The sequence below is a fragment of the Archocentrus centrarchus genome, chromosome 15, assembly GCF_007364275.1.
Source record: "Archocentrus centrarchus isolate MPI-CPG fArcCen1 chromosome 15, fArcCen1, whole genome shotgun sequence".
Lineage (NCBI taxonomy): Eukaryota > Metazoa > Chordata > Actinopteri > Cichliformes > Cichlidae > Archocentrus > Archocentrus centrarchus.
Genome location: NC_044360.1, coordinates 24,994,012 through 25,007,066, shown reverse-complemented (window position 1 = coordinate 25,007,066; position 13,055 = coordinate 24,994,012). Strand labels below are relative to the sequence as shown.

General features: G+C 43.0%; 2 protein-coding genes across 4 annotated transcripts; one reads left to right on the top strand and one right to left on the bottom strand.

Moving 5' to 3' along the window:
- Positions 1-22: 22 nt before the first annotated feature.
- Positions 23-6,046, top strand: csgalnact2 (chondroitin sulfate N-acetylgalactosaminyltransferase 2). Of its 2 annotated transcripts, none has more exons than XM_030747812.1 (8): positions 23-148; positions 1,713-2,560; positions 3,135-3,351; positions 3,511-3,612; positions 3,734-3,912; positions 3,998-4,092; positions 4,186-4,267; positions 4,363-6,046. In XM_030747812.1, the coding sequence occupies exons 2-8, from the start codon at positions 1,912-1,914 to the stop codon at positions 4,653-4,655; spliced, it is 1,617 nt and encodes a 538-aa protein (XP_030603672.1). In that variant the 5' UTR covers positions 23-148; positions 1,713-1,911; the 3' UTR covers positions 4,656-6,046. The 2 variants fall into 2 exon arrangements, with proteins under 2 accessions (XP_030603672.1, XP_030603673.1); XM_030747813.1 differs by lacking the exon at positions 23-148 and adding an exon at positions 1,390-1,562.
- Positions 5,361-12,769, bottom strand: sec23ip (SEC23 interacting protein). Of its 2 annotated transcripts, none has more exons than XM_030747810.1 (18): positions 12,474-12,769; positions 11,471-11,994; positions 11,152-11,359; positions 10,849-11,042; positions 10,624-10,713; positions 10,414-10,534; positions 10,002-10,091; positions 9,768-9,909; positions 9,282-9,490; positions 9,097-9,194; positions 8,784-8,954; positions 8,472-8,567; positions 8,185-8,367; positions 7,935-8,090; positions 7,667-7,769; positions 7,047-7,232; positions 6,802-6,967; positions 5,361-6,422 (listed from the first exon to the last, which is right to left on the bottom strand). In XM_030747810.1, exons 1-18 carry the CDS (start codon positions 12,604-12,606, stop codon positions 6,341-6,343), a joined length of 2,952 nt encoding a protein of 983 aa, XP_030603670.1. In that variant the 5' UTR covers positions 12,607-12,769; the 3' UTR covers positions 5,361-6,340. The 2 variants fall into 2 exon arrangements, with proteins under 2 accessions (XP_030603670.1, XP_030603668.1); XM_030747808.1 differs by having other exon boundaries at positions 11,471-11,997; positions 12,474-12,764.
- Between the last annotated feature and the right edge of the window lie 286 nt (positions 12,770-13,055).

The following is a 13,055-nucleotide window of genomic DNA, read 5'->3' as shown; positions in this document are numbered from 1 at the left end:
TGGTTAGTTTTTGACCGGAAGTAGGCTACAACCCACTCTTTTCTCTTTGCTCCGTGGCATTCTGTAACACAACCTACCCGCTGCTGCTAGTTTAACACAGAATGCGACAGCTGTAAGCAGAGGCAGTCATGGACAAAAACGGGATTAGGTGAGTGAATGTTTTGTGACTGCTATGAGTAATACGGTGGCTCTCTAAGGGGTACAAATAAAAAGCTGAAAGCGAAGTGAAGCGCGGAACGTCGCTAAGCTAGCAGCAGAGCTGTAGAAATATCCGGTTCGGATTCTTTCAAAATAAGGGTAAATGCTGAGTTTACTGTCGCAAATTTCCAAAAAAAATGAGGGGGCTGAAATTTGCAAACATAACCAACCTTTTTTTTCTGCCGCAGTGTAAGTAGACCTGAAGTCTCAATGAGTAGTTTTAAGTGGCACCAAACTGTTAGATATTGTATTATTTCAACTAGTCCTGTGTTGCTTTGTTCTTGAATTGACAAGCTGTATGTTAAAGTTGATAAGAGATTCATGTGAAATGCTTTCTTTGAGCCAGCAGATCGTGCAAAAAACAAAACAAAACAAAACCGATTAAAAGAGCCAAGTTCGTTGCTGACATAAATGAACTAATACATCCTTAATGATGAGTCAAAAACAGACACAGTGTGGAAGGATTGTTAAATATCAGTAAAAAGAAAAAAAAGTGTCCAACAAGCACTTCTTAAAGTCGCGTTTGTCAGTGGTTCCTCATTTTAGTGACACTTCATAAGCAGAATAGTTTTGTGTTCTTTATGAGTAGCTATAATCTGACATTTTTGCCTTTTGGTATGTTGACTAAAAAACAACAGCGGGATTTCTGTGTGGTGTGTTAAACATTTAAGGTCTCTTTTTCAAAAGAAGAGGAAAAATGTTAAGATAAACAAGAAAAAAAAAACTCTTTAAATGTGCAAAGGAGTGCTTTTGAAGCATCAGAGCTGCTCGGGTCCAGTTCTGGCTGGATTCAGAGTCCTGCTGATTTCATTATAAATGTCTAGAGACTGATTTATATCTGTGTGTGAGAGAGCGGGAAAACAGGGTTACTTTGTGAGAGTGGGCCTGGAGCTGTGTGACCTTCAAGAATCCGCTGTGCATGGTATCTGGTTGATAAGATACCAGGTGTAGAAATTTGTATGGCATTTTCTTAAAGTGTAAGTCACAAGATAATAACAATTCAACCTTAAACACGGTGTGTTTCACTTGTTTTGTCCCCATCTTATAGCTATTCATTCCAAGAAGGTAACTCTTGGACTCGGTGGAGTGTTTTGTCTGCTGCTCTACACAGAGCGTGAGTTTATTTTGAAAAGAAACAGTTAGACGGGAAGTCATTGTGTAGATAGCTTGCTGTGAATCTCGCCCACCAGTTTCCGTACGTGTGCTGCTGTTTGGCTGAGAGCTAGCCGCCGTGTCTTAGCGCTCCAGGTGCAGCTAATTGCTGCTGTACCTCCTTACTCAGGTTTAAACGGAATCTTTGAAATGACGAAGTTGGACACATGTTCAACGAGAATTAACCGATTGAAGGAAACTGTAGATATCAGGTTGGTTGATTTCAGATGTATCACAGTTTTGTATTATTAAGTGGCATTGTCTGATTATCTGCTGATTGTCAGTGTTTTGAACTAAAAGTCCCTGTATCGTGGCTAATTGTTTGTTTGTTTTTTCTGATTGTGGATTTGTGTCTTTAACAGCTGATCATTTCATGGATTTACACTGGACCTATGTGTGAAAACACTGATGATTGGAGCCAAAGAACAAGAGCTTCACTCCAAAATGACCTATACATCCTCCCATGTCTCTACGATGATGTGCAGAAGCCTGTTTTAAGTAATGTGAGCAAGAGGGGAAAGGGAATGCAGACTTGTCAGCTATAGCTTTTATGAGAACGTGATGCCCAGGCGGGGGTTGCCACTCCAGGGTCGGGTCCGCTGGCTCTTCCTGGGTCTCTTTCTGCTGCTGGTGTTGCTGCTGTTTGCATATCTGCTGGAGTGCACTCCACCAGCAGACGTCAGCCTGATCCTGCCCGGCCCTGTAGGAGAGACCTATGGAAAAGAATATTACCAGGCCCTGCTCCAGGAACAGGAGGAGCGCCACTCAAACCGTGCCACCAGTCTGAAGCGGCAGATCGCCCAGCTTAAGCAGGAATTGCAGGAAATGAGCGAGAAGCTGAAACTCCTACAAGAGAAGAAGGAGCTTCCAGGAGTCCAGGGTCTGGCCGATAAAGACCAAGAGCCTGGAGATTTGCTAGAGTACTTGCATTCTCAGATCGACAAGGCTGAGGTCAACACAGGCGCACGCCTCCCAAGCGAGTATGCCCTGGTGCCATTTGAGAGTTTTACTTCTTCCAAGGTGTACCAGCTGGAGATGGGGCTGACGCGGCACCCGGAGGAGAAACCGGTCCGCAAAGACCGCAGGGATGAGCTGGTGGAGGTTATTGAGGCCGCGCTGGACATCATCAACAACCCTGACGAGGAGGACGGTGTAGAGGACGATGTGCCGATGCAGAGGCAAACCTACACAGATGGTCACTTTACTGAAGGTGAGACTAAAATGACAGACTAAGAGGTAATGACTGTAACCAGTGTCCAAAATGAACCTTTTCCACTCAGTGAAAAAAATTAACCTGCAAAAAAATAATAAATTGAACTTTTTTTTTGTCAAGAATCAGTTCAGCTCAAGAAGTCTTGATCTCAGAAGTCATGCCTCAAGAGTAAAATAAATTTGAAAGTTTCTCAACTGTAATCATCCTCCTTGCTGCACAGCCCGTGACCTCCTGTTCCTTGGCTAGTGTTTATCGCTTGGTTAGAGTTGTGGTTATGAGATTACATGAGATGGTTATGGTTTGGCAAAATTGCAGGGGTCAGATCCAGTCAGATGAAGTTTCAGAACCAGTCAGATGAAGTTTGTAGTGTGTCTTGCATAACACGGATGGGAACCAAAAAAAAAAAAAAAATGATGCTACGTGTCTGTGTTTGTGTGTTAGTCATGCACAGAAGTAGCACCAAACAGAAATTCTTCCTGCATTTGGCACTTGGCAGGTTTTTTGACCCGGCTGTAACTGGTATATTTTCTCAGCATGTCTCCGTGATTTTCAAACTGTCTTCTTTTGGCAGGGCTGTACCGGACAGAGCGAGACAAAGGGACACTTTACGAGCTCTTCTTTGCCAAAGAGGATTCCAGCAGCTTCCGCCACGTCACACTCTTCAGGCCTTTTGGACCCTTAATGAAAGTCAGGAGCACATCTGTAGAAACATCAGGAATGATTATTAACATCATTGTGCCACTAGCAGGCAGAGTAGAAACTTTCTCACAGTTCTTGCAAAACTTCAGGTGAGAATGAATCTGAACCCATCCCTTTCCACTAAGCATGAGCCAGCATGCTCTGTTCTAACGTCTTTCAGTAGATGTGTTTGCCTTTGTTTTCACCATTGTTGTGTAAAAAGCTACAGCCTTGCGTGTTCTTGTAATTCATTGGAAACGTGTTTTTAGGGAGGTGTGCATACAGCATGACAGAGGAGTACATCTCTCAGTGGTTTATTTTGGGCAGGAAGGCCTACAGGAGGTGAAGTCATCGCTGGAAAAAATGTCAAGGTGGGTCCTTTCACCACAAAGACCTTTTAATAGGGTTGTTCTACTTCCTGTGCATAATATGTTGTGTGTGGCATTTGTTAAAAAACAGTCATGTTTTTTTGTTTGTGTTTTTTTTTAATAGGGAGGAAAGCTTCTCCAACTATACTCTGATCCCAGTGGATGAGGAGTTTTCGCGGGGTCGAGGTTTGGATATCGGCGCTCACGCGTGGAAGAAAGGCGACGTCTTAATGTTTTTTTGTGACGTGGACATCCATTTTACACTAGAGTTCCTCAACACCTGTCGTCTCCACACTGCGCCAAGTAGGTTTAATTGGCTCACGTTTATTATAGTCTTTTTGTGCTCTTCCTTTCAGCCAAAGGTTGATTTGCTTGCCCTGTTTTATAGACAAGAAAGTCTTCTATCCAGTCGTGTTCAGTTTGTACAATCCTGCAATAGTCTATGGAAATTTGGAGCTGGCTCCACCTATTGAACTCCAGCTGGTAAGATGTACAAACATTCACATTCTGACCAACATGTTAGAAAGCTGGTTTGGTGGTGAAGTGTGTATCAGAGATGACTGTGTTTTCAAATAGATTCACAAAAAGGATGCTGGATTCTGGAGAGATTTTGGATTCGGAATGACCTGTCAGTACCGCTCAGACTTTCTAAATATTGGTAAGCACTGATCATTTGTTTCATTATACATGATAATTTTCTAAGAAGCTTTTGCATTTTGTATAATATGTTGTAAATGTGTAATATTCCTGCAGGCGGTTTTGATCTTGAGGTCAAAGGTTGGGGTGTGGAAGACGTCCACTTGTACAGGAAGTATCTCCGGAGCGACATAATAGTGATCCGTACACCTGTGTCGGGTCTGTTCCACCTGTGGCACGAGAAGCAGTGCGCGGATGAGCTGACACCGGAGCAGTACCGCATGTGTATCCAGTCCAAAGCAATGAACGAGGCCTCCCACTCTCACCTGGGCATGCTGGTTTTCCGCGAGGAGATCGAGGCTCACCTACGCAAACAGGCCTTCAAGACACAGAGCAAAACGGAGGACTGAGTGAGCCTCTGCATACCCAGCATCATTTCTACATTAAGACTGCAAGGTGCTAATATTATTAAGGCACGTTTACATGGATCCTTCTGCATTTCACCGCACAGCTGTAGACAAATGAATGTACAAAAATGAACATTAGTCAATGTGAAACTTCACAACATAGCACGAGTCTTACTGAAGAGCTGAGGATCAAATTAGCAATACTTGCTGAGGGAGAAACAACAGGTTGGATTTAGGTTGTCATATTTTACATTAAATCAATTCAATAAGCATGCGCTTACTAACTTTGGACTCATTAACCTCTCATTAAGCTATCCTACATGCTTCAAACACAGCGCCTGACCTGCAGCCAGTCTTTTAGCACCTTTAACAGCTGAATGTGACGTCAGATTCCGGCTCATTCAGATGATTTCTGCAGCTGCTGGTGTTTGGACGGGCTTTGTTTTTTTTTTTTGTTTTTTTAAATCAGACTAAAGACACATTAAAGGATAACATGTTGTGTAATTTATTGACAACAGTAAAAATGTTGCACTTTCTCATAATGAACAAAAGAAGCCAAAAGTTTACACTTATTTTCAACTTTAGATCAGAACACTTTATAATCTTTCACGCAGTATTTTGGCAGTAGTATATGGAGCTATACTATTCTGTTAGTATTATAAGTTCTGTCAGAAGGTTTGTGTTGTTTTTTTTTTTTTGTTTTTTTAAAAAAAGGGAACTTTCTGTGTTTTGTGACAGTCGGTCGCTGTATTCATTCATTTATTGCTGATTGCTTCCAAGAGTTCAGGACTAGGAGCAAAGATCTGCTTACTGCATGCAGCGCTGCAATATCAGGTGTATGTGGACCAGTATTATTGTATAAATAACAACAATGAGAATCACTCCCAGCACTATGATTCCTTATACTGGACTGAGATTGAATGTTACAGTCACACTTGTAAATATTTTTCTAAAATTCCATTGTTTCATACATGAGTTAAATATGTGCCTACATGCTTACAGTACTATGATCCGTTTCTTCTGAAAATGTTTGAAGCTGTATCTGCACAGCTGCTGGTTTTTATTCCACATAATGTTACAGCTGAACAGTTCCCACAGGTTAGAGGGGTCATTTTAATGAGTACAGCTGTCTAAAGATTACAAAGAGCAGGCAAGAAGTGCTTTTTATCCCTCGCAGTGGAAGCAGGTTCTCACTGCAGCTCATCCTGTACTGTAATTATTTTATTATCAATGTTTTTTGCAAATATTCCAGCTTTTTGTAGATAGTCTTCGAGTCTCCTTACCCTGCAGGAGAATACATCAGCAGTACACAATTCAAAGAAAAAAGGCTTGAGCAAAGTAATGATTTATTTTGAGTCTTGCCATGAAATAAAACTTACAGAAGGCTGTGTTCACTTATGCTCTCTCCTTCCTGCTGTTAGCACTTAATCCGATAATACACATTTTAAGGAAACCTGACCCCCTTCTATAATTTAAGCTATAAAAATGTAATATCAAACTTGTCAAGTTTCTTTGAATCAACTAGCTCATTCGTATGTTTCTTAATTTAAGACAAATGGCGTAATACAATTGTATTATTCATCTGTATACAATAAACTACATCAATAAAAAATAAAAGGAAAAATAATCAAAATCCTGGTGAAGAACTGATACGTGAAACCAAATTGCAGACAGGTGTACTCGGCGTATTAGTGTGCCATCTGTTCTGGATGGATCCCCATGGTCTTGTAGATCTCTTTGAGAATGAGCAGAGCCGTATCTTCAGACTGCCTACAAAAACAACACAAGTGTTTCAGAAAGCCAGCACCCTGAAACCGAAGCAGCTAAATGGACTGTGGTGTGTCTGGGAAAAAGGCCCATTTATTCAAATGAAAAACAACTTTTGCAAAAAGCCAAACAGTGTCATTATTATTATGATTCTTTTTTTTTTACTGAAACCAAAATAGTGTTCACGAGGCCAATAATTTAACACTGATACATTATTAAAGATCACCTATTTGAGAGGCTGAAAGCATCAAACAGAAGAATTATTTAAATTAATAGATGGCAAAAAACAGGAGTTTAGTTTTCTGTCTGTGGGCTACTTAATAACCAAGTTTCCACTTCAGTTGCAACTACAAATAATTCACTAATATGAGGTTGTTTGTACCAGTAGCAGAGGTGACTCTGGAGGGCGAACAAATACTCGTTGAAACTCTCTATGGGCTTCTCCTGCAGGACGTAGTCGATGCGATTCCCTCCGTTTAGCATCCCGATCTTCACCTGAGCCTCGTCTTCCTCTTTTTGAGGCTCAGGGTTCTCTAGAATTTTATGCTCTATGACAAACCAGAAAAACCATGGTTGGTCTCACACAGTACACAAAAGAATTAAGAGTCGCAAATGAGTGATTCTCACCCTCCTGCACTTGCTGCTTCTCCTCCTCTTCGATCTGATTGGCCACAAGGGCCAGCTGGGCCTGAAGTTGGGCAGACGAGGTATGAGCACGAGCAAAGTCATTGAGGGTCTGCCAGGCACTCCTCAGGGAGCTAATGAAGCCCTGCTTCAGGTCAGAGCCCATCCTGGAGAGAGACTCCTTCAGCTCTGAAACACAGAACGGCTGCTAAATCGAATTTTCCACACAAGAACAGTTTCTGCTACACTAGCATAAGGTATGAATACACAGAGGAAAGCTGACAAACACCCTCTTAAAACAGCCACCTAAACAAAAACTAACATTTTCAGCAAGGAAAATACATTTTTATTTTCCCACTTCATTGCGCCACAGCAATCTAAGCGCAAGAACAGTCTTTGTGTTGTGTAGCCACAGATATTAGGGCACTTCTCCCTTAAGGGGCAGAGAGGCCTGAACTAAGGACATTCAGAAATACTGAACAACAGCTTAGTTTAGGCTCTCGTGTGGAGCTGTAACTGTCGATGTTTACAGTCAAAACCTGAAGTGTTTTTTACTTTGCATGTAACTTTATCTCATAATGACAGCAGTGCTCTGGATGTTTGGGTCCTAGTGAGTGGCATACCAAGATGAAGCCTCTTCCTTCCTTTGTGATGTGGGATCAAAACAGGTTTCAAGTCCAGGTCTGGCATTATCATGGGCTCAATCCTGTAAGCCACTGGGTCCAGCTAAAAGACATTTTTAAAAGTTACAGACTTTAACCATTAGACTAGTGAAAAATGCCTATGCACACCAGAATATGTACAGACCTGAACCAAAAACAATATAACATGTTACGAGCAGCTCCTGAACAGCTACAGCTTCAGGACGCAAACACTGGAAGAGTTACATACTGGATGATAAATATTGAAGAATCCCTTGCACGTGGGCAGCTGGTACGTCTCTTCGATCTTCTCGAGTCCTCGCACAGTCAGGAACATGCCGATTGGAGAACCCAAGGCAAAGAAATTCACAGGTTCAAAGTCCAGAGCGTTGTAGACGACGGACACCTGCAGACGTTTAATTATATGTCAGTTCAAACTCAAGCCAACTTTAAGAGCTGTAACAATCCTCACAGTGTTGCTGGAAGACAGATTTATTTACCTGTCCCGTTCCAACTTCAAAGTAATTGTAGTTCACATGGACAGAGGAGACGGTGCTGCCAACTGGAAGCTTCTTCACAGCCGGATCAGAGGGAACTTCAGCTGCTGTTGTTGCAGCTGGTGGTGGAGGCACTGCAGTCTGACTGACCTCTGTTTTGTTCTTCTGAGCTGCCTGACGTGCAGCCTGCGAACATGAAACCATGGCAGGGAGAAAAAAAATAAAAAGCGTCTGTGTTCATTATCACAGTCATTTTGCAAGCCTCGCAGATACTCAACAGACAAACTTACCTGCTTACTCACTCTTTCTTTCACAAATTTGGCAATCTTTTTCCTGGGACCAAGCGGGATTCCCATCTCCTTCAGGTCCTCAATTGTGCACATAAGCTAAGAGAATACAAAAGGGACAAAATAAGATGTTACTACTTCATGAGAATATCTGCAGAATAATATTAAATCACATTAAAAAAAAACCCTAATGTTATCAATTTATTTTCAGATCTGACATTTGTAACTAGATTTCTGATAGTCTTATGTTTAAAATGCATCTGGACTCATTTTATAACAGCCTGTAAAATAAGCAAAGGTGGGCTTTGTTCTTACAAAAGATTCAATGTCAATCTTCTCCTCATCAAAGGTACTCTTGTATTCAGACAGGCCCAGATGTTGCAGCACAGCAGCAAGATCCTCAAACTCCTCCCCGTCTTCTTTGGGCTGCTCCTCCACAGCTGGAGGGGTGACAGCATTATTTTCCTGTGCAACAGGGGCCATCACCTGATAGGAGAAGCAAAATTTACAATTACATATTGCAATATTTAAGTATTCATCTTTATGAGGGGGGGAAATAAAAGAATGTGCTGCTCAGTTAATTTTTTTACAGCATACTGTAATGTATTTAAATTAGCTGGCACATGACCTGTTTGGCATCTCCATTAGCAGTGGGTATGGTTGGCATGGCCACTCCAGGTGAGACATTCTTCTGATTTGAAAGTAAATCATAGAGAATCAAAGAGCCTGCAAGCAGAAATATGAAGAAAAATGCAATGAGGATGAAAGACAGAGAGGTCAGAGGTGTTCAAGCTAATTAATCCCATTCATTACCTAAGCTGTGCCCTGCCACTGACACTCCTCCCCTGAAGTCTGGGTTCCTCTTCATGAACAGAGCATGAAGTCGGTTAATCTCTTGAGCAACAGTGTCCATGATAGTCTGACAGTAAGTGGGACTGTTGTAGAAAAGCACATCTAACAAGGTCTCATTTGTAAAGTGACGTAAACGCCCCGTGCTGGGCAAAGTGATCTTCTTTATCCTTCTGCAAAGACAAACAAGAAATAAGTCTGTTAAGGTCCTGAAAGGAAGTCTGGTGCGTTGGGGCACCAAAAATGCCTGAAGTATTTAGGACAGTGTCCAATAAAGGCTCTATGTACCCACGAGAAATGAGAAAAGACTTCCAGGTAACAAACAATGTCACTCTTTGCTTTAAAATAAGAAATACACACAGTGTCCGGTGTTTTCATCCAAACAGGAGCTGTTTATAATGACCTCATGTGTGTTCAGTCAGTTTTATGTTCAACCTGTGGCCCCCTCACCTGTCCACCCCTGTGGCATCTCCATGTAGAGCTGTGTGCCACTGGACAGGCAGGAACTCCACTCTGCTGATAGCGTGCTCATCCAGCGATTTCTTAAAGTGGCTCTGCAGCAGCTTCAGCGACACATTACGGAAGTCGTCCACTGAAAGCACGACATGCTTTATTTGTAAAGTTTCTTTCATAAGCATCGCCACAGAGGGTAACGTGCTGCAGCGCGACGGCACGTTTACTCACCACACTCAATCATGCTCCTAAATCTCAGGTCACAGACGGGGCCAATTCCATGAACCATGAACACAAGATGGTCCACCGTTGAGAGCTCACCTGGAAAAAGGTGCACATAATCACTTAGACAGATACTTTGTCATTATGCGGTTGATACACACAAAATTTGCTTGTGCAACCACTAAAAGATCGATGCTCACATCCACACACTGCAGCCACAGATACAACCCAACCAGCTATCAAAAGGCCTACAAAACAGATTATGATTCCTCTAATGCCTTAGGAATACCTTCTCATTCTTTCCATTTCCTTAAACTACTCTTAGTGGATGATACATGCTGCATTTATTAGTTTAGGGGTATTATTTTATTCCTATATACACTTAAGAGGAAATTATTTTGAGCACGGAGGACTCATCTACCGTCAGGCACTTCATCGTGGTCATCATCAATCCCTCTCTTCACCACTCTGGGCCTGGTCTGCCCATCCTGAGTTGTGCCCCACTCATCTGGCATGGACGAGGGCTGAAACTGTACTATGACCTACAAAGGCAAACAGATCAATCCTTATCAATTATAAAGCTAATTTCATCACCAGACCGCTACTGCGCATTAATGAAGCAAAGGTTTACCTTTGGATTGTGCATGACGATAGTTTCTCCTGAAGGGAACTCCAGCCTACGGTGCCACTGGTTGGTAGACACAGCTTTCTTATATTCAGCCTAAAGATGACACAGTATTATAATTTACAATGCAGGGGTATCTGCTAATCCAATAACAGTCCAACTACATCAACAAAGAACTGCACATTACAGTGGGTGTAATGCTGGGTCAAAAGAAGTATTTTTGAGTCAAACCTCCAGCTTATCGCTGAACTCCTCAGAGTAGGGAGAAAAGCGACTGTCTTTATCTCCTTTGTAGAACCAGGAGCAGCGTCGGACCTCTGTGGGCTCCTCCTCCCAGTACACTGCAGTCCGCGTGCGGTCATAGAGCTGCACGTCATACCTCCCTCCATCCGTACGTACGACCACATTTTCTGGATCTGGCTGAACTGGAAGAATAAAACCACCACAACAACTTTAAAGCAGCAACTTCACTGCGCAGTCAGGTCAAGATGACAAAGACATTCACAAATTAACACGTGTAATACGTTGTCATACCTGAGTTGTACGTCTCCTCGAGCTGAAGGGAGTCAAAGATGCTGAAAGGAAGCCAGACGCTTTTTGACTCCACCTGCTTGCAGTAGAACCAGTGAGGCTGAACTGGCTCGTAGACGTTGTAGTTGTATGGCATCATGGGACCAGCAGGAACGACGGCTCCAGCTGTGGTGGCTGGAGGTGGGGGCCCCTGAATATGTGTGGGAGGAGGCTGAAGAGAGAAAGATGCAATGTATTTGATATCCTGATAATAAAGTCAGCCATTTAACTTCCCAAATAAATTAATCAAGCCTGTGACCAACAATACCGGTGTGACAGTCACCTTTGTAAACACGGGCCCTGATGGAGGGAACGTCTGTGGTGGCGAGCTGAGGGAGTAGGGATTCTGCTGAGGTGTGTGCGTTGGAGGCAAGATCTCCGGAGCTGGAATATAAGGACTGGCTCTACTGCTGGTCGGGGTGTGTCTGTACGGGTTGTGGCTCTGCGGCTGCATCTGGGGAGGTGGTGGGGTCATTGCGGCAGGGGGAGGAGTGTGACGCCCCATAGGGCTCTGGTAAACTGCGCTGCCAAACATGGGAGGAGAAGGGTTCATTTGTGAGCTGGCAGGTGGAGGTTGTGGTGGAACCATGCTGACACTGCTGGGAATAGAAACAAGTCCAGTTGCAGTCGGGGCTGTAGACAGCACTGGTGGCGGGCACGGCAACTGGCCTGGCAACTGGCCTATGGATGCGAACGGGTCACTAGTGGTTATGGGGTTGGAGAAGTAGCTGAATGTAGACGGGGCCGGTCCATTCCCAGATGTCTGCCCTACGAAACTGTCTTCTTCTCCAACATCAGTAGAATCATCTACTGCACATCAAAATGGAGAAGAAGAGCACATTTTTAGTATTTCTGCAAAAACATCAGACACACATAAACATCACAAAGAAAGTGGGCATGCATTTATACTCGGAGAGCTGCAGCTTTCAACTGTTTAGTCCTTAAAATTAGACAAAATAAATGAAGAAAAATTCCCATCCTTCCCATTTCCATTTAACTCAGAAAGATGGAAACAATTTAACAATTCAAGTGATGAGACCCTCCAAAATACATGCAAATTAAAACGCTACACAACTGACAGTCCTTCCAAAACACATCACTGCCAGTTAGGCTGATCTGCTGCCTGACAAACAACCAGCTGCTCAGACACGGTGTCTTTCTCTTTCTGTTACTCTTCCACTCAGTAACCCCTGATAGCCACACAGGAACCCAGCCTGCTAACTAGCTTAGCTCGGTAACGGCCCCTCTGATGTTTGGACATTTCCCCGGTCGGAACTTCGTCTCACCTCCTGACAGCACCGCCGGACCGGTGGCCTGACTCACTGGCATGAAAGGCAGATTGAAGTTAAACTCCGGGGTGGCGCTGAACAGTAAATTTGCACTGGTGTTGGGAACATTATTATTTTTCCTATCAGCCATTTTCACCGAGAATTACACGTAGCCACTACCGGAGCAGGCCGACAGTACACGCTCAGTTCTCCAATGAGCTTCCTTTTTGTCTTTTTCGCTGCGCTTGCAGATTTTGTTGATCTATAAAGCATCACAATGCGAGTGCAAGACTGCAAGTATCGTAGCACATAGTTTACAGATCTACTAAACTCCCACCGCTCATGTCGTAGCTACAACAAACACTTGCTCACCGCTGCCACCTACAGATTAGGATGATTACTTACACTATGTTTTATGTTTATTTTATATTTTGACTTTCAAATCAACAAACAGCAGGTTTAAAAAATACGAGTAGATTTCTATAAAGAGTATTGTTTTTTCTCTTCACGAGAGCAGGGATTTAAAGTCAAAATCGAAGCTGAGTTATGACGACTAACAGCTCCGCGCTCCAGTTGGTCCCCGTACCCAAAACAAACACA

Bases quoted from the DNA above. Each gene is read 5' to 3' on its own strand.
- csgalnact2 (XM_030747812.1), top strand. From the start codon at position 1,912: ATGCCCAGGCGGGGGTTGCCACTCCAGGGTCGGGTCCGCTGGCTCTTC. The intron at 2,561-3,134 runs GTGAGACTAAAA...TTCTTTTGGCAG, and splicing joins AGATGGTCACTTTACTGAAG to GGCTGTACCGGACAGAGCGA. The intron at 3,913-3,997 runs GTAGGTTTAATT...CCTGTTTTATAG, and splicing joins TCGTCTCCACACTGCGCCAA to ACAAGAAAGTCTTCTATCCA.
- sec23ip (XM_030747808.1), bottom strand. From the start codon at position 12,606: ATGGCTGATAGGAAAAATAATAATGTTCCCAACACCAGTGCAAATTTA. The intron at 11,998-12,473 runs GTGAGACGAAGT...TTTGATGTGCAG, and splicing joins TCCGGCGGTGCTGTCAGGAG to TAGATGATTCTACTGATGTT. The intron at 9,195-9,281 runs GTAATGAATGGG...TTCTGCTTGCAG, and splicing joins AGTGGCAGGGCACAGCTTAG to GCTCTTTGATTCTCTATGAT.